General features: G+C 50.6%; 2 protein-coding genes and 3 long non-coding RNA genes across 10 annotated transcripts in view; 2 read left to right on the plus strand and 3 right to left on the minus strand.

The window, feature by feature from the left end:
• The first annotated feature begins 355 nt into the window (after nt 1-355).
• On the plus strand, nt 356-1,861 carry LOC123334810. Of its 2 annotated transcripts, none has more exons than XR_006552944.1 (2): nt 356-491; nt 1,627-1,861. It is a non-coding gene; the product is annotated as an uncharacterized LOC123334810 (long non-coding RNA). The 2 variants fall into 2 exon arrangements; XR_006552945.1 differs by lacking the exon at nt 356-491 and adding an exon at nt 1,134-1,275.
• Nucleotides 1,216-6,797, minus strand: LOC123334808 (solute carrier family 23 member 2). The gene is made up of 3 exons (XM_044946903.1): nt 6,746-6,797; nt 5,738-5,833; nt 1,216-4,318 (listed from the first exon to the last, which is right to left on the minus strand). The coding sequence occupies exons 1-3, from the start codon at nt 6,774-6,776 to the stop codon at nt 4,077-4,079; spliced, it is 369 nt and encodes a 122-aa protein (XP_044802838.1). The 5' UTR covers nt 6,777-6,797; the 3' UTR covers nt 1,216-4,076.
• On the plus strand, nt 2,268-14,413 carry LOC123466064. Its single transcript, XR_006641333.1, has 2 exons — nt 2,268-2,397; nt 14,363-14,413. It is a non-coding gene; the product is annotated as an uncharacterized LOC123466064 (long non-coding RNA).
• LOC123334809 lies at nt 7,624-15,346 on the minus strand. The gene is made up of 2 exons (XR_006552942.2): nt 10,365-15,346; nt 7,624-8,873 (listed from the first exon to the last, which is right to left on the minus strand). It is a non-coding gene; the product is annotated as an uncharacterized LOC123334809 (long non-coding RNA).
• A 171-nt stretch (nt 15,347-15,517) lies between these two features.
• LOC123327572 (solute carrier family 23 member 1) overlaps nt 15,518-18,805 on the minus strand; it is a 69,736-nt gene continuing 66,448 nt past the window's right edge. For all 5 annotated transcript variants that reach the window (XM_044946897.1, XM_044946892.1, XM_044946893.1 and 2 more), the window contains 2 exons: nt 17,741-17,836; nt 15,518-16,311 (listed from right to left, as the gene is read on the minus strand). In XM_044946897.1, coding sequence (XP_044802832.1) covers nt 16,067-16,311; nt 17,741-17,836 — 341 coding nt within the window. In that variant the 3' untranslated portion in view covers nt 15,518-16,066. The remainder of the gene's footprint in view (nt 16,312-17,740; nt 17,837-18,805) is intronic.

Raw genomic sequence — 18,805 nt, forward strand, 5'->3', positions numbered from 1 at the left:
GGGCGTGAACTGGGGGAATGCTACTCAACACACCTCAGCACCCAGTCCCAGCAGACACCTCTAGCAGCCTAGCGATTTCACAGATCTGCAGCTGGAGAGTCCCTCATCATCATTTGCAGGGGCTTAGAGATGGTTGGATGGCATTACCAAATCAATGGACTTGAGTCTGGGTGAACTCCAGGAGCTGGTGATGGAGGCCTGGCGTGCTGTGGTTCATGGGGTCGCAAAGAGTCGGACACGACTGAGCGACTGAACTGAACTGACTGAAGGAAGCAGAACATTTGGAATGACATTCAGGCACCCTGTGACAGACTCCAGTGTGTGGCTCCCTCCCCTGATGTTTGGCCTTGGGGCATCTGCCACATTCCAGCTCCCCATTTTCTCAACCTTTGCCATCATTCTCACCCTAAACAAGGGGTCCGGTGATTTTCCTTTGACCAGTTCTTCCCCCTCTGGGATACTCTGGCTCTGATGTGCCCCACCTCTATCAGGTGCGCATGGCAAACGAGGACCATTCTCTGGAGCCTCATTCTCAGAATCTCCCCCAATCTGGCCCCACATCCATGAGATGGTTGGCTGGATTAGGGGTGCTTCCCAAGGCCCAAGGGAATCAACCCCTAACGAGCACCGCTAACAAACTACATGGGTGATTTTCTGCTGGGGTGGGGATATGCAAGAAGAACACAAACCCAGGAATGTACTTTTAGGGGAAGAGGTAAGGGGGAATCAGGTTAGCTGGTGTCGTTGTTAAGGGAATGAGAAACACTTGCTAAATTAACATAATGCTGTTTCTTTTCAAAATGATCCCCAAATAGCTAACCAATGTTCCTTGTTCCTATGGCATTCCCTCCCCCAAAGGCAATGATCATGACCAGTTTCTTATTCAGTCATCCAGAAATATTCTCCAGCTACTTATATAATCTATCAAATACAAATGGTATTCCCAGGTGGGGCTAGTGGTAAAGAATCTGCCTGCAATGCAGGAGACCCAGGTTTGACCCCTGGGTTGGGAAGATCTCCTGGAGAAGGAAATAGCAACCCACTCCAATATTCTTGCCTGGAAAATCCCGGGGACACAGAAGTCTAGCAGGCTGCAGTCCATGGGATTACAAAGAGTCAGGCACAACTGAGCACACACACATCAGAAGCAAATGGTAGCCCACCATACAGACTGCTCTGGACCGTGCTCTTTTGAAATAATGTGTCCCACAGAGAAGAAGCCCATTCCTTTTATTGGAAGCAGCTGCAGAGTATTCCATGGGTGGGTGCATCAAGGTAAAATTCATCATCCTCTGTTGAGGGCATTTGGATAAAGCTTTAAGATTGCCCCTGTCTCGCTCACGGGTTCTTAGAAATCCCCAGGAGAGGAGAGAAGCCAGTTCTACTGTATCCAGGAGAAGCCTTCTGGAGACGGTAGAGTACGGAGTCGAGTGAAATGGAAATGGACTCCCTGCCCCTCATTGCTTGTAACTTCCTGGCTGGAAGCTGGAGGAGAAGATACTGCTGAAGAGATGTGGGGGAGAAGCAGAGGGAGGAGGCATGCCTGAGATGGTGGGGCCATCTCCCCCGCCTGAGGCCTGGAGCCCTCAGATAAAACTTGAATCCTCTTCTCCCGGTGTTTTGCAGGAACCGGACCTTCCCGTCGACGATGAGATGATAATGTTGAGGTGCCCGGAGACGTTTGACGATGAAGATCTGTGATACGGGAGGGCTGGAAGCAGGAGGGGATGGAGGAGGCTGGTGGTCTCCGGCTTTGAGTTCTGGCAGCCCAAGTTGCCCCTGCCTTGGCGTTTTGGAGTGGGCTGCCCTGAAAGCATTTTGATGGTTGTAGTTTCTGGTTGTTATAAAGTATTTAAGAATAGTGTGGTTGTGTGTCGGTCTTTCGGGGTTGTTTTGAATGAGGCGCTGGCCTGCTGCAGGACACACACATGCTCCCGCTGTGCTCCTCTTCACGGGGTACCAGATGCACCCGAGGACCAGGCCGTGAGTCTGTCAAGAACAGGACGGCCAGGATGTGTCCCATGACACTGGGCACTTGCAGCACACCTGCTTCCGGGCACTGTGCTGATGGGTTCTAGAAGCTCTGGCGTCCACCCCACATCCCGCAAGCTCTAAAAGCCCAGGAGCAATGCTGACCTCAGTCTTGTGCTCCAGGACACAAAGGCAGAATCAGTCTTATCTGCTTCTTCTGACAATAAAGACTCCTGAATGGAGTCCATGTCAGGTCCCACAGTGCTCTCAATGCTTTTTGCTGAGGCTGCTGGGCAGAATGCATCAGTGCACTTGGGCCTGTGTACTGGGAGTGATGGTTATTATTACATGTCAGCTTGGCAAGGTCATGGTACCCAGGTACTTGGTCACACATTTTTATAGATATTTTATGAAGGTTTTAGGTGTGTGTGTGTGTGTGTGTTTAGAAGAGATTAACATTTAAATCAGCAGACTTTGAGTAAAGCAGATTACCCTCCATAGTGTGGGTGGGCCTCATTGAATAAGTTGAAGGACCAAACAGACCACACTTGCGACCCCTTGGCCCTGAATTCTCCAGGCCAGAGTTCTGGAGCCGTTCACCTTGGATCATCCCAACCCAGGGATCGAACCCAGATCTCCCATATTGCAGGCAGATTCTTTACCAGCTGAGCCACAGAGGAAGTCCAAGAATACTGGAGTGGGTAGTCTATCCCTTCTCCAGCAGAGCTTCCCAACCCAGGAATCGAACCAGGGTCTCCTGCATTGCAGGCAGATTCTTTCCCAACTGAGCTATCAGAGAAGCCCTAACCTCCCTCAGGAAGAGGGAATTCTTCCAGTGACTGCCTTCAGATTCCAGCTGCAATTCATCCCAGCCTGCATGGCCTGCCCTGCAGACTTCAGACTTGCCAGCCTCCACAATCACCTGAACCCAATCCTGAAGTCAATCTCTCCATCTGCCTTCCCCATATGTGTGTGTGTGTATATATATATATGTGTGTGTGTGTGTGTGTGTGTGTATGTATGTATATATATCTCTCTGTAGACATATATGTATATACATAGATATATGTATGTACACACCCCCTATTGGCTCTGTCTCTCTAGAGAATCCTGACTAATCCACTGAGGATGCAGAGAGAGCAGGCTCACCTGCTCTGAACAGTTTATAAATCATGGCAACAGCGGCTCCCCTCCACTGAAGGCCTTTCCAAGGCTTGGGCTGTTTCACGTCCCTGTGAGAACCTGAAGTGCAGGTTAAGTCTTAGGGTCCAAACCTGGTGCCGTCTGACCCACACCCCCAGTGCTCACTGCCTCAGCATACCATCCTGTGATGCACAATCTGACTCCAAGGACTAGCACTGGGCATATGCGGGGACTGTAGCTTTGCAGACCCTTCAGTGTTTACAGGGGCTTCCCAGGTGGCACTAGTGGAAAAGAACCTGCCTGCCGAAGCAGGGGAGGTAAGAGAGGCGGGTTCCATCCCTGGGGGCAAAGATCCCCTGGGGGAGGAAATGGCAACCCACCCCAGTATTCTTGCCTGGAGAGTCCCATGGACAGAGGAGCCTGGCGGGCTGCAGTCCATAGGGTTGCATAGACTCGGACACGACGGAAATGACTTAGCACAAGCTCAGCGTTTGCCAGTGGCAGGGGCCTGGAGGGGAGGGGCCTGATTGGGAGGAATCTGGATGGGAGGAACCTGCATGGGAGGGGTCAGCAGGCCTCATACTTCTTTGCGGAGGAAGAGAAATGTTACTGTCACCTTTCAGCTAACAGCCCCATCTCTGTTCCCTACCCCACCCAAAGCCTCTGCCTCCCAATGCATCAAAATACTGCCTAGAGGCTTTCTGTGTGGACACCAGGCTGCCCTGGTTTGCCTGGTTTACCCTGAAGACGGGAGGGCTGACATGGTGTAAGGATGTAGCTTGAGGCTAGATCTCGCTGACTCGCTGATGGGGGTCACAGCAGGCTTGCCCTGGCCTTTATCTAACACTTATCTAACTCTGCCACCACGTGTGGGATGCAGAGACGCTCAGGTCGACAGGGTACCTCCCATGGTGGGTGGGGCGAGGAGCACACTGGGTGGGGGCGGTGCAGAAGGAGCCTTCTCACATCCAGGTGTCTGTGGCCCTCCGGGGCCCCTCTTCTGAGTCCCAGGGGCAGAGCGAGAGGTCGCGCACTCCCACCTCGCCTTCCCTGGGCCAGAAGGGGAGGTACTGGGCACAGGAGGACGTGCAGAACCTGGTGCCGATCCCCCAGGGGAGGCCGTAGACCTCCAAGGCCTTCGTAGTCTCCTCAGACTCCTCCTGGACTTGATTCCATGCCAGAAGGCCTCTCTCCTCCAGACTTCCTAATAGGAGACAGAGAGCGAGGTCGGGACTGGGCCCCAAGGGAGCTGGCGGACCTGGGCAGGAGGAGCGTCTGGAGAGGCCAGTTCACAATGCCTTGATCCAGCCGGCAGGTCGTCCTTCTCCTTCTCCCAGCCCACCCCAAGAATCAGCTCAGCTCAACTCCACCCAATTCAACTCAATGGATGTGAGAGTTGGACCACAAAGAAGGCTTGAGCGCCAAAGAACTGACGCTTTAGAGCTATAGTGCTGGAGAAGACTCTTGGGAGTCCCTTAGACAGCAAGGAGATCCAACCAGTCAATCCTAAAGGAAATCAACCCTGAATATTCATTAGAAGAACTGATGCTGAAGCTGAAGCCCCAATATTTTGACCACCTGATGAGAAGAGCTGACTCACTGGAAAAGACCCTGAAGTTGGGAAAGATTGAAGGCAGGAGAAGGGGACGACAGAGGATGAGGTGGTTGGATGGCATCACCTACTCGATGGAAATGAGTTTGAGTAAACTCCAGGAGTTGGTGATGGACAGGGAGGCCTGGAGTGCTGCAGTCCATGGGGTCACAAAGAGCCAGACATGACTGAGTGACTACACAACAACAACAACTCAGCTCATCACCAGGAGTTTTCTGAGCCCTAGGGTATGACCTTCTATGAACCACTGTTCTTTCCTCCTCTTCCGGAGTGGACCTTTCAATGTTTCTATGTTTCTGGAATGCAGGTGTCTTTTATATTTGGTGGAGAGAAGAAATGTGGAAAACAGAATAAGCAGGAGTTATTACAGAGGTCCTTTCAAGAAACTGTCGGAGGACCAAGAAGGGCACGGAAAGCCACCAGTGAAGACAACTCTGCACCCTTCCCCGGACACATCCTCAGCACTGATGGGTTTGGTGTGCTCACCACCACACTCAGTGCCCTGTATTGTAAGGGTCTGTGGTTGTGTCTCCCTTTCCTACGAGCCTGTCAGGCTCCAGAAGGCCGGGCATGTCCTGCTGCTCTCTGTACGCTCAGTACAGAGCACCTGGAGCACAGCACACCAGTTATGGCTTTTGTTGGGATATGAATCTATACTGTGTTCTCTCCCTCCCCAGCTAGACTGCAGGCTCTAAGAGAGCTGGGGCTGTGCCTTTTGCGCTTTGCTTCTGGTATATTTCCCACCTTAGGGTCCTTCTATGGGCTGAACTGTACTCACCCACCCACCCCCAAAATCATATGTTGAAGCCCTAACCACCCTCCTCACGTTCCCCAGAATGTGACTATATTTGTAGACAGGGACTTTAAATCACCCCACCCAGACCCTGGACCCGCTCAGGGTATGCTGTGCCCAGCCTCACATGGGAACTGGGGCTAGGGAAGCAATGCAGCTGGTCCTAATGCTGCCCGTCTACCCACACTGCCAGCTTACAGGGCAGAGATGAGCCCTACCAGGGATGGTGTTGTCCAACAGGAATCCCAGAAATCCACCAACAAACATGCCCGTGGTCAGCAGCACCTGGATGACTTGGTCCAGCTGAAGAATCCCTACAGGGAGGCAAAAGTGACAGGGATTACAAAATGGGCAGAGGATCTTGACAGAGACTTCCCCAAAGAAGATGTCCAGATGACCAACGAGTACATGAAAGGTGTTCAGCATTGCTGACAGCAGGGAAATGCAAATCAAAACCACAGTGAGGTAGTCATCTCACACCTGTGAGGATGGCTTTTCCCAGAAAGAACTGAGAAGTGTTGGCAAGGGTGTGGAAAAATAGAAACCCTTATGCATGGGGAAACAGTGGAAACAGTGTCAGACTTTGTTTTGGGGGGCTCCAAAATCACTGCAGATGGTTATTGCAGATATGAAATTAAAAGACGCTTACTCCTTGGAAGAAAAGATCTGACCAAATAGTGTATTGAAAAGAAGAGATATTACTTTGCTAACAAAGGTCCGTCTAGTCAAGGCTATAGTTTCTCCAGTGGTCTTGTATGGATGTGACAGAGAAGGCAATGGCAACCCACTCCAGGACTCTTGCCTGGAAAATCCCATGGATGGAGGAGCCTGGAGGGCTGCAGTCCATGGGGTCGCTGAGGGTTGGACACGACTGAGTGACTTCACTTTCACTTTTCACTTTCATGCATTGGAGAAGGAAGTGGCAACCCACTCCAGTGTTCTTGCCTGGAGAATCCCAGGGACGGTGGAGCCTGGTGGGCAGCCGTCTATGGGGTCGCACAGAGTCGGACACGACTGAAGTGACTTAGCATTAGCATGCATCATTGATGGGAATGTAAATTAGTGCAGCCATATGGAAAACAGCATGGATGTTCCTTAAAAAATTAAAAACAGAACTACCATTCAGTTCAGTCACTCAGTAGTGTCCTACTCTTTGCAACCCCATGAATTGCAGCACGCCAGGCCTCCCTGTCCATCACCAACTCCCGGAGTTCACCCAAACTCACATCCATCGAGTCGGTGATGCCATCCATCCATCTCATCTTCTGTCGTCCCCTTTTCCTCCTGCCCCCAATCCATCCGAGCGTCAGAGTCTTTTCCAATGAGTCAACTCTTCGCATGAGGTGGCCAAAGTTCTGGAGCTTTGGAAAGCCCCATATAAATTCTCTCACTGTGTCCATTGTTTCCCCAGCTATTTGCCATGAAGTGATGGGACCAGATGCCATGACCTTCATTTTTTGAATGTTGAATTTAAGCCAGCTTTTTCACTCTCCTCTTTCTCCTTCATCAAGAGGCTCTTTAATTCCTCTTTCATTTCTGCCATAAGGGTGGTGTCATCTGCATATCTGAAGTTATTGATATTTCTCCCAGAAATCTTGATTCCAGCTTGTGCTTCATCCAGCCCGGCATTTCACATGTACTCTGCATATAAGTTAAATAAGCAGGGTGACAGTATGCAGCCTTGATGTACTCCTTTCCCAGTTTGGAACCAGTCCATTGTTGCAGCTCCAGTTCTGACTGTTGCTTCTTGACCTGCATACAGGTTTCTCAGGAGGCAGGTAAGGTGGTCTGGTATTCCCATCTCTAAGAATTTTCCACAGTTTGTTGTGATCTACACAGTCAAAGGCTTTACCTTTAAAGTAGTCAATGAAGCAGATGCTTTTCTGGAATTTTTTAGCTTTTTTGATGATCCAGTGGACAACCCTGGATGGCCCATTCTCTGGGAGGCTTCCTAGACACCAGGACCCAGGCATGGAAAACTACTGTCGACTCATCCAGTCCTTCCAATTCACAGACGAGCCCAGTGTGTGGGAGGACCTATCCAGGATGCCTAGTTCCTGCTCTAAGGACTGCATCCCTTATCACAGATTTTTTTTTTTTTTTCAAATCTCGGCATTTGGTCTCTAGTTTATTGTTGACCCTCCAGGCTTCTCAAGTGGAGTTTAGTTAAAAGGCAGGTGCTTGGCTATTACGCTAGACCCACTGAATCCGAGTCTTGGAGGGGATGGCTCAGAATCTGTGTTTCTAACAAGCACCCCAAGTGACTGGTGTGACTGCAAGGCACTCCCAAGGTGGAGTGAGGTTGGGGCAGGGACGTGGGAGGGAGCGGGTTGACTGTGGCATATCCACCCTGGGAGTGGACTCTCTGCAACCTAACCCCCGAGCCCTTGAACCTCTGTTCCCCTGGAATGGAACTGCTAGATTGTGGATGCTGGGCTCAGTCTGTCCCTTGGGCGGTGTAGATGAACCCTTTCCTGTGTAAACAGAGGCTCACCTCTGGCTGTTGCCTCTCCCGCCTAAGCTCCCACCCTCTTTAGAAAGAGGAGACGGTTGTCCCCAGTGCTTTCCCTCTCTCAGCCACTCTCTGGGGTTGGCAGTTTTTTCTGGGTGGTCAAGAACTTCATATTTATCTCCTGTAAAGGTCACCAAGCAGAGACCCTGGGTTTGGGCCTCAGCTTTAACATGCACCCCTTTGGGGACAAGAGGTAGGTAGCTTTTCTATCCCTCGGCAGTCCAGAGCAAACATCAGAGTGTGGCGGATTTCTGACACGTGAAGTTTTGTGGTTTCTTTCAGATCCTTTTTGAAGATGCCTTCGATGTGGCAGGTTTCCTGGACAAAAGTGAGGGTCCAGGCACATCTAGTCCCAGGTGAGGAGGGGTATGAGACTGTGTGGGTGTGTGGGTGTCCCTGTTGGGTGTTTAGGACCCTCTCCCTTGCAGCCTCTCAGAGGGGAGCATAATTCAGTGGAAGTTCTTGGAAATCCACTTTTTCCTGTGATTCAGAAAAGGCTGGTCCTAGGATTGTGCCATTGCCGTGGGGAGGATCTTCTCTGGGGCTTCTTCAGCAGAGACAGTTCTCCCGATGTGACCCAGGGCTGAGATACATCAATGAGTTGTCAACTCTAGGTGGTTTGCACTGTCTCCTGGGGTGAGGTGGCCGTGGGTGGGTTTCAGCAGTCAGTCTGGTTTGAGAGGTGGACAGAAAGAGTCTGGGCCAACATGGAAACAGGCCCCATGCCTGAGCCTTGGGGTGAGTGACAGAGTCTCTGAGCTGCACAAGGGGAGAAGCTGTTTTCACAGTGCTGATGGGAAGGATGTAGAAGGAGGGATGACCCCCTGAAGTCAGAAGAGCATCTGGGGAGATTTTAAAAGAAGCAGCAGCTTGGTTTTTTTAAACACACACACACACAAACACATAAAAAACAGTTGTGTTTTCTCAGAAAGAGAGAGTTTAGGACTAAAATGTCCTTGCTACTTTGAAAAGCTGTGGTCTTACAGCCTAAAGGCACAGCCCCCTCAGATACCTGGTTAAAAAGGGGCGACCAGTGGTTAAGACTCCACACTCTCAAAGCAGGGGGCCGGGATTGAGCCCTGGTCAGGGAACTAGATCCTGCGTGCTGCTAGTAAGACCCACACAGCCAAATAAACAACATTTTTTTTTTCTTTAAGAAGCAAGAACATGTAGCTTTCTGCCTTGGGAATGAGGTCACATTCATGTTCTCATGATCCCAAAGAACATCTCCATTCGTTCTGAGGCCTGTGGCTCCAGCCCAGAGCCCTGGCGGCCTGCAGGCAGATGAGAGGTCAGCAACTCAGCTGCCATCCCCCTCCCCCACCCCAGCCCAGCCAGACTTGCCCAAAATCTCAAAGCGATTTTCCGTGGTGACTCTTCCCGGCTATATAAAGTTTGATTTTGGGAAACCGGCTGGAGACAGAGATTGCTATCTCTTTGTTGGGCTTGGGCTATGTAAACAATTTCTTTGAAAAGTGGCCAAAGTGTACTTAGTAAATAATTTTGTTAACTCCTCACCCTGCTGGTGGAACAGAAACCAACCAATCACGAAAAAAAAATTTTTTTTTTTTTTTAATCTTTCCCTAGAAAAGGCAGAGGGTTGCTGCCAGGGTTCCCAAGCTGACAGTGAGGCCTCATTCCAGCAGGAACTGAGGTCAAAGCACCACTAGCTGTCTGGCCTGATTCATAGTCCTGTTGGTAGGTTTCTCCCCTTGTTCCAGGAAACAGCAGGAAAAGAATCCTCAGGGCAGCCGTCTGTGCCAGGGCTGGCGTTTCACTTTAGACCTCCTGAGCCAGAGGCATGTCAAGGGACTGACCTCGATCATGCCCTGTGCTTCCTGAGCCTTGGAGGTCATGGGTTGGAGCAGAGCCTGACTTTGGGTGGAGAGGAAATCTTGCTCCTTGTTCCCCAGGCCACAGCTCAGAACACTGAACTAGGACCCATGGGCCAGCCTCCCTGTAGTCTTGCTTCCCCAGCAGCTTCCAGACATGATGCTGGAACTGGGGCTGTGCAAACCTTCCACAGAAGGCGCTGGGCCACCTTCTGGAGGGTCCAGCTGTGTGCTTCAAAGTGTTTGGTTCTCACTGTAATCCAGACATTTTTAGAGGGTGCAAGCAGAAGTGGAGACTGAGGGCAGGATGAGAAGCGGGCAGCAGAGGATGAGATGGTTGGATGGCATCACTGAATGAACGGACATGCATTTGAGCAAACTCCGTGAGATGGTGAATGACAGCGAAGCCTGGCGTGCTGCAGTCCATGGGGTCACAAAGAGTCAGATACGACTTTGTGACTGAACAGCAACAACAAAGCAGAGATAAAAAGTTAGTTTTACCTTTAACTGCTGTTTCTTCCTCCTTTCTGCCCTTAGTTCCTAGCTGGCTGTTTGCAACTCAAAAAATCCCGAGGACAAGTTTCAGCTGTATGTGCATATCATCGATTTTTTCAAAGGCTTTTGCTGTGTTAACACTCAGTTCAAACAGGTAGGATGGAGCAGGGTGCAGTCAGGCCTTGGCTCGCCTTCCCTCAGATGGTGGGCTTGGAGGGGAGCACTGGCTGAAGCTCCCCCAGTTCACACCACGGGGGGACGCTCTTCCATGGATAGTTGACTTTAGTCTAATGCATCTTGTGAAGGAGGATGTCCAGGGAAGAGGCAGGGGGAGCTCTGCAGGGCGCATCCGAGCCTGGGAGCCTCGAGACAGGGACCAGACCTTAGAGGCCTGGCCCTTGGCAGGCATTCCTACATGTGTGATTCCTCGATGCCTTTTGAGAGGCTGAACTAGTTCATCATTTTCTGAGATGCTGGGGTTATATTTGCTGTCAGCTTTTGAAGGATATTAATTCTGCTTCCAAAAAGCTGACTGTGCAGCCCACAGTGAACATGCATTGTGGGGGTCTTGGTTAGAAGGTCCATTCCTGGAAGTTTCCATAGAGGGAGGGGGTTATTGATGAGCTGCCAAGGAGACAGCCCCTTTCAGATTCAGAGCCATGGATTTTTCCCACTGATTTAGCAAAAATATAGCTGTTTATTTTAAAAGGTACGTGATAATGATGAAAATGTCCAAAAATAATCAGGGCTGCTTTTCAAAGTGGCCCTTTTCCTGCTTACCCTTCACTTCCCTCTGCTGAGACCACTTGGAGCCAAGGCCGATTCCTGCAGTTTGCTCTCTGCACCCCCCACCAACCCTTGGCCGCCAGCCCTGACCACCGAGTCCCTTTCTCTGGGCACAGTGAAGTCAGGTCACTTTACCAAGGCTTTGAGAGCAGATGGACAGGACAGTCTTTGTTTTCCCCACTTCATTACTTACACATAGCAGGAGAGAAAGAACTGGCAGGACTGGAGCTCATGTAAAGCAGAGGCGCTCAGACTTGACTCACCTTGGGAGCTCATTGGAATGCAGATTCCTGACATCCCCCCACTCAAGATTTCCATTCAGTGTTGTGAGATGTGGCCCCAGGAATCTGTGTCTTGAACAAGCTGCCCAAGAGTGTCCTCATGTGGGAGGCCTCAGGCCTTGGTACAGGGTGTGTAAAGAGGGCAACTGCATTCTCCTCCCCGTTCATCCCAGTGCCTGTATTGGTTTCCTAGGACTCATGTAACAAATTACCACAAACTCAGGGGCTTAAAACAACAAAAATTTATTCTCCCAGAAGGCCCAGTTTTGGTGTTGACCCGCCATGCTCCCCCTGAAAGCTCTAGGGGAGGATTTCTCCTGCCTTTTCCTAGCTCCCGGTGGCTCCCAGCAGTGCTGGAGACCCCTGCACTTGTAGCTGCATCGCTGCCTCTGTCTTCTGTCTTCTTCACAGATCTCTGTGTCCCCTCACCGTGTAAGGACACCTATCGTTTGGATCGAGGGCACACCCCAAATCCAGGATGACTTCAGCTTACAGCCTTAGTTAATCACATCTGCACAGACTCTAGTTTCAAATAGGCTCCAGGTGGGCGTGAACTGGGGGACTGCTACTCAACACACCTCAGCACCCAGTCCCAGCAGACACCTCTAGCAGCCCAGCGATTTCACAGATCTGCAGCTGGAGAGTCCCTCATCATCGTTTGCAGGGGCTTAGAGATGGTTGGATGGCATTACCGAATCAATGGACTTGAGTCTGGGTGAACTCCAGGAGCTGGTGATGGAGGCCTGGCGTGCTGTGGTTCATGGGGTCGCAAAGAGTCGGACACGACTGAGCGACTGAACTGAACTGACTGAAGGAAGCAGAACATTTGGAATGACCTTCAGGCACTCTGTGACAGGCTCCAGTGTGTGGCTCCCTCCCCAGATGTTTGGCCTCGGGGCATCCTCCACATTCCAGCTCCCCATTTTCTCAACCTTTGCCATCATACTCACCCTAAACAAGGGGTCCGGTGATTTTCCTTTGACCAGTTCTTCCCCCTCTGGGATACTCTGGCTCTGATGTGCCCCACCCCTATCAGGAGGGCATGGCAGATGAGGACCATTCTCTGGAGCTTCATTCTCAGAATCACCCCCAATCTTGCTCTACATCCATGAGATGGTTGGCTTGATTAGGGGTGCTTCCCAAGGCCCAAGGGAATCAACCCCTAACGAGCAGCGCTAATGAACTACAGGGGTGATTTTCTGCTGGGGTGGGATATGCTTAAAGAACACAAACCCAGGAATGTACTTTTAGGGGAAGGGGTAATGGGGAATCAGGTTAGCTAGTGTCATTGTTAGGGAATGAGAAACACTTGCTAAATTAATATAATGCTGTTTCTTTTCAAAATGATCCCCAAATAGCTAACCAATGTTCCTTGTTCCTATGGCATTCCCTCCCCCAAAGGCAATGATCATGACCAATTTCTCATTCAGTCATCCAGAAATATTCTCCAGCTACTTATATAATCTATCAAATACAAATGGTATTCCCAGGTGGCGCTAGTGGTAAAGAATCTGCCTGCAATGCAGGAGACCCAGGTTTGACCCCTGGGTTGGGAAGATCTCCTGGAGAAGGAAATAGCAACCCACTCCAATATTCTTGCCTGGAAAATCCCAGGGACAGAGAAGTCTAGCAGGCTACAGTCCATGGGATCGCAAAGAGTCAGGCACAACTGAGCACACACACATCAGATGCAAATTGTCACCCACTATACACACTGCTCTGGACCGTGATCTTTTGAAATAATGTGTCCCACAGAGAAGAAGCCCATTCGTTTTATTGGAAGCAGCTGCAGAGTATTCCATGGGTGGGTGCATCGTGGTATAATTCATCATCCTCTGTTGAGGGCATTTGGATAAAGCTTTAAGATTGCCACTGTCTCGCTCATGGGTTCTTAGAAATCCCCAGGAGAGGAGAGAAGCCAGTTCTACTGTATCCAGGAGAAGCCCTTCTGGAGATGGTAGAGTACGGAGACGAACGAAATGGAAATGGACTCCCTGCCCCTCATTAGTCGAAACTTCCTGGCTGGAGCTGGAGGAGAAGATACTGCTGAAGAGATGTGGGGGAGAAGCAGAGGGAGGAGGCATGCCTGAGATGGTGGGGCCATCTCCCCCGCCTGAGGCCTGGAGCCCTCAGATAAAACTTGAATACTCTTCTACTGCTGTTTTGCAGGAACCGGACCTTCCTGTCAACGATGAGATGATAATGTTGAGGTGCACGGAGACGTTTGACGATGAAGATCTGTGATGCGGGAGGGCTGGAAGCAGGAGGGGATGGAGGAGGCTGGTGGTCTCCGGCTTTGAGTTCTGGCAGCCCAAGTTGCCCCTGCCTTGGCGTTTTGGAGTGGGCTGCCCTGAAAGCATTTTGATGGTTGTAGTTTCTGGTTGTTATAAAGTATTTAAGAATAGTGGGGTTGTATGTCGGTCTTGTGGGGTTCTTTTGAATGAGGCGCTGGCCTGCTGCAGGGCACACACATGCTCCCGCTGTGCTCCTCTTCACGGGGTACCAGATGCACCTGAGGACCAGGCCGTGAGTCTGTCAAGAACAGGACGGCCAGGATCTGTCCCATGACACTGGGCACTTGCAGCTCACCTGCTTCCAGGCACTGAGTTGATGGATTCTAGAAGCTCTGGCGTCCACCCCACATCCTGCAAGCTCTAAAAACCCGGGAGCAATGCTGACCTCAATCTTGTGCTCCAGGATGCCAAGGCACAATCAGCCTTATCTGCTGCTTCTGACAATAAAGACTTCTGAATGGAGTCCATGTCAGGTCCCACAGCGCTCGCAATGCTTTTTGCTGAGGCTGCTGGGCAGAATGCATCAGTGCATTTGGGCCTGCGTACTGGGGGTGACGGTTATTATTACATGTCAGCTTGGCAAGGCCATGGTACCCAGGTACTTGGTCACACATTTTTATAGATATTTCTATGAAGGTTTTAGGTGTGTGTGTGTGTGTGTGTGTGTGTGTGTGTGTGTGTGTTTAGAAGAGATTAACATTTAAATCAGCAGACTTTGAGTAAAGCAGATTACCCTCCATAGTGTGGGTGGGCCTCATTGAATAAGTTGAAGGACCGAACAGACCACACTTGAGACCCCATTGCCCTGAATTCTCCAGACCAGAATACAGGAGCCTTTCACCTTGGATCATCCCAACCCAGGGATCGAACCCAGGTCTCCCATATTGCAGGCAGATTCTTTACCAGCTGAGCCACAGAGGAAGTCCAAGATACTGGAGTGGGTAGTCTGTCCCTTCTCCAGCAGAGCTTCCTAACCCAGGAGTCGAACCAGAGTCTCCTGCATTGCAGGCAGATTCTTTCCCAACTGAGCTATCAGAGAAGCCCTAACCTCCCTCAGGAAGAGGGAATTCTTCCAGTGACTGCCTTCAGATTCCAGCTGCAATTCATCCCAGCCTGCATGGCCTGCCCTGCAGACTTCAGACTTGCCAGCCTCCACAATCACCTGAACCCAATCCTGAAGTCAATCTCTCCATCTGCCTTCCCCATATGTGTGTGTGTGTATATATATATATGTGTGTGTGTGTGTGTGTGTGTGTATGTATGTATATATATCTCTCTGTAGACATATATGTATATACATAGATATATGTATGTACACACCCCCTATTGGCTCTGTCTCTCTAGAGAATCCTGACTAATCCACTGAGGATGCAGAGAGAGCAGGCTCACCTGCTCTGAACAGTTTATAAATCATGGCAACAGCGGCTCCCCTCCACTGAAGGCCTTTCTAAGGCTTTGGCTGTTTCACGTCCCTGTGAGAACCTGAAGTGCAGGTTAAGTCTTAGGGTCCAAACCTGGTGCCATCTGACCCACACCCCCAGTGCTCACTGCCTCACCATACCATCCTGTGATGCACAATCTGACTCCAAGGACTAGCACTGGGCATATGCGGGGACTGTAGCTTTGCAGACCCTTCAGTGTTTACAGGGGCTTCCCACGTGGCACTAGTGGAAAAGAACCTGCCTGCCGAAGCAGGGGAGGTAAGAGAGGTGGGTTCCATCCCTGGGGGCAAAGATCCCCTGGAGGAGGAGATGGCAACCCACCCCAGTATTCTTGCTTGGAGAGTCCCATGGACAGAGGAGCCTGGCGGGCTACAGTCCATAGGGTTGCACAGAGTCGGACACGACGGAAATGACTTAGCACAAGCTCAGCGTTTGCCAGTGGCAGGGGCCTGGAGGGGAGGGGCCTGATTGGGAGGAATCTGGATGGGAGGAACCTGCATGGGAGGGGTCAGCAGGCCTCATACTTCTTTGCGGAGGAAGAGAAATGTTACTGTCACCTTTCAGCTAACAGCCCCATCTCTGTTCCCTACCCCACCCAAAGCCTCTGCCTCCCAATGCATCAAAATACTGCTTAGAGGCTTTCTGTGTGGACACCAGGCTGCCCTGGTTTGCCCTGGTTTACCCTGAAGACGGGAGGGCTGAGCACGGTGTAAGGATGTAGCTTGAGGCTAGACCTTGCTGACTCGCTGACGGGGGTCACAGCACACTTGCCCTGACCTTAATCTAACACTTATCTAACTCTGCCACCACGTGTGGGATGCAGAGATGCTCAGGTCGACAGGGTACCTCCCATGGTGGGTGGGGCGAGGAGCACACTGGGTGGGGGCGGTGCAGAAGGAGTCTTCTCACAGCTGGGTGTCCTGGGCACTCCAAGGCCCCTCTCCTGAGGAGTCCCAGGGGCAGAGCGAGAGCTGGCGCACTCCCACCTCGCCTTCCCTGGGCCAGAAGGGGAGGTACTGGGCACAGAAGGACGTGCAGAACCTGGTGCCGATCCCCCAGGGGAGGCCGTAGACCTCCAAGGCCTTCGTAGTCTCCTCAGACTCCTCCTGGACTTGATTCCATGCCAGAAGGCCTCTCTCCTCCAGACTTCCTAATAGGAGACAGAGAGCGAGGTCAGGACTGGGCCCCAAGGGAGCTGGCGGACCTGGGCAGGAGGAGCGTCTGGAGAGGCCAGTTCACAATGCCCTGGTCCTGCCGGCAGCTCGTCCTTCTCCTCCTCCCAGCTCATCCCAAGAATCAGTTCAGCTCAACTCCACCCAACTCAACTCAATGGATGTGAGAGTTGGAAAATAAAAAAGGCTTGAGTGCTAAAGAACTGATGCTTTAGAGCTATAGTGCTGGAGAAGACTCTTGGGAGTCCCTTGGACAGCAAGGAGATCCAACCAGTCGATCCTAAAGGAAATCAACCCTGAATATTCATTAGAAGGACTGATGCTGAAGCTGAAGCTCCAATACTTTGACCACCTGATAAGAGCTGACTCACTGGAAAAGACCCTGATGCTGGGAAAGATTGAAGGCAGGAGGAGAAGGGGAAGACAGAGGATGAGATGGTTGGATGGCATCACCTACTCAATGGACATGAGTTTGAGTAAGCTCCAGGAGTTGATGATGGACAGGGAGGCCTGGCATGATGCAGTCCATGGGGTCACAAAGAGTCATAGGTGACTGAGTGACTGAACACCAACCACAACTCAGCTCATCACCAGGAGTTTTCTGAGCTCTAGGGTATGACCTTCTATGAACCACTGTTCTTTCCTCCTCTTCCGGAGTGGACCTTTCTATGTTTCAAGGTTTCTAGAATGCAGGTGTCTTTTGTATTTGGTGGAGAGAAGAAATGTGGAAAACAGAATATCAGAATAAACAGGAGTTATTACAGAGGTCCTTTCAAGAAACTGTCGGAGGACCAAGAAGGGAGCACAGAAAGCCACAAGTGAGGACAACTCTGCACCCTTCACCGGACACATCCTCAGCACTGATGGGTTTGGTGTGCTCACCGCCACACTCAGTGCCCTGTATTGTAAGGGCCTGTGGTTGTGTCTCCCTTTCTTACAAGCCTGTGAGGCTCCAGAAGGCCGGGCATGTCCTGCTGCTCTCTGTATGCTCAGTACAGAGCACCTGGAGCACAACACACCAGTTATGGCTTTTGTTGGGATATGAGTCTATACTGTGTTCTCTCCCACCCTAGCTAGACTGCAGGCTCTAAGAGAGCTGGGGCTGTGCCTTTTGCGCTTTGCTTCTGGTATATTTCCCACCTTAGGGTCCTTCTATGGGCTGATCTGTGCTCACCCACCCACTCACAAAATCATATGTTGAAGCCCTAACCGCCCTCCTCAGGTTCCTCAGAATGTGACTATATTTGTAGACAGGGACTTTAAATCACCCCACCCAGACCCTGGACCCGCTCAGGGTATGCTGTGCCCAGCCTCACATGGGAACTGGGGCTAGGGAAGCAACGCGGCTGGCCCTAATGCTGACCGTCTACCCACACTGCCAGCTTACAGGGCAGAGATGAGCCCTACCAGGGATGGTGTTGTCCAACAGGAATCCCAGAAATCCACCAACAAACATGCCCGTGGTCAGCAGCACCTGGATGACTTGGTCCAGCTGAAGAATCCCTACGGTGGAGACGAAAGTGACAGGGATTACAAAATAGGCAGAGGATCTTGGCAGAGACTTTCCCAAAGAAGATGTCCAGATGACCAACGAGTACATGAAAGGTGTTCAGCATCGCTGACAGCAGGGAAATGCAAACCAAAACCACAGTGAGGTAGTCATCTCACACCTGTGAGGATGGCTTTTCCCAGAAAGAACTGACAAGTGTTGGCAAGGGTGTGGAAAAATAGAAACCCTTATGCATCATTGATGGGACTGCAAATTAGTGCAGCCATATGGAAAACAGCATGGATGTTCCTTAAAAAATTGAAAATAGAACTACCATTCAGTTCAGTTCAGTCACTCAGTCATGTCCGACTCTTTGCAACCCCATGATTTGCAGCACGCCAGGCCTCCCTGTCCACCCATATGATCCAGCAATTCCACTTCTGGATATTTATTCAAAGAAAATGAAAACACCAACTCAAAAAGACACACGCACAGCCACATTCACAGTAGCATTATTTACAACAGCCAAGATATCAAAACAACCTAAGTGTTCTTCAGTGGATTAGCAGTTAAAGAAAATGTGTATGTTTACAATGGATATTATCCAGCCACAAGGAAAAGAATGAAATGTCGTTATTTACACAACATGGATAGACCTTGAGGGCACTGTGCTGTGAAATAAATCTGAGAGAGAAAAACAAATATGTATGATCTCACTTATTATATGTAGACTCTTAAAAAAAATTAAAACTCATAGAAAAAGAGATCAATTTGCAATTACCAGAAGCGGGATGTGGGAGAAGAAGGAGGTGCTGGAGGAAGGTGATCAAAAGGTACACACTTCCAGTTATGAGATAAGGATGAGCAGTGGAATGTACAACATGAAAACTATGGTTAATGCTGCTGTATGTTAACCATACAGTTCTTAACAGAATAAACCCTAAGAGTTCTCACCACAAGGAGAAATGTTTTTCTTTTTTCCC

The sequence above is a fragment of the Bubalus bubalis genome, chromosome 8 (assembly GCF_019923935.1).
Source record: "Bubalus bubalis isolate 160015118507 breed Murrah chromosome 8, NDDB_SH_1, whole genome shotgun sequence".
In the NCBI taxonomy this organism is placed as follows: Eukaryota; Metazoa; Chordata; class Mammalia; order Artiodactyla; family Bovidae; genus Bubalus; species Bubalus bubalis.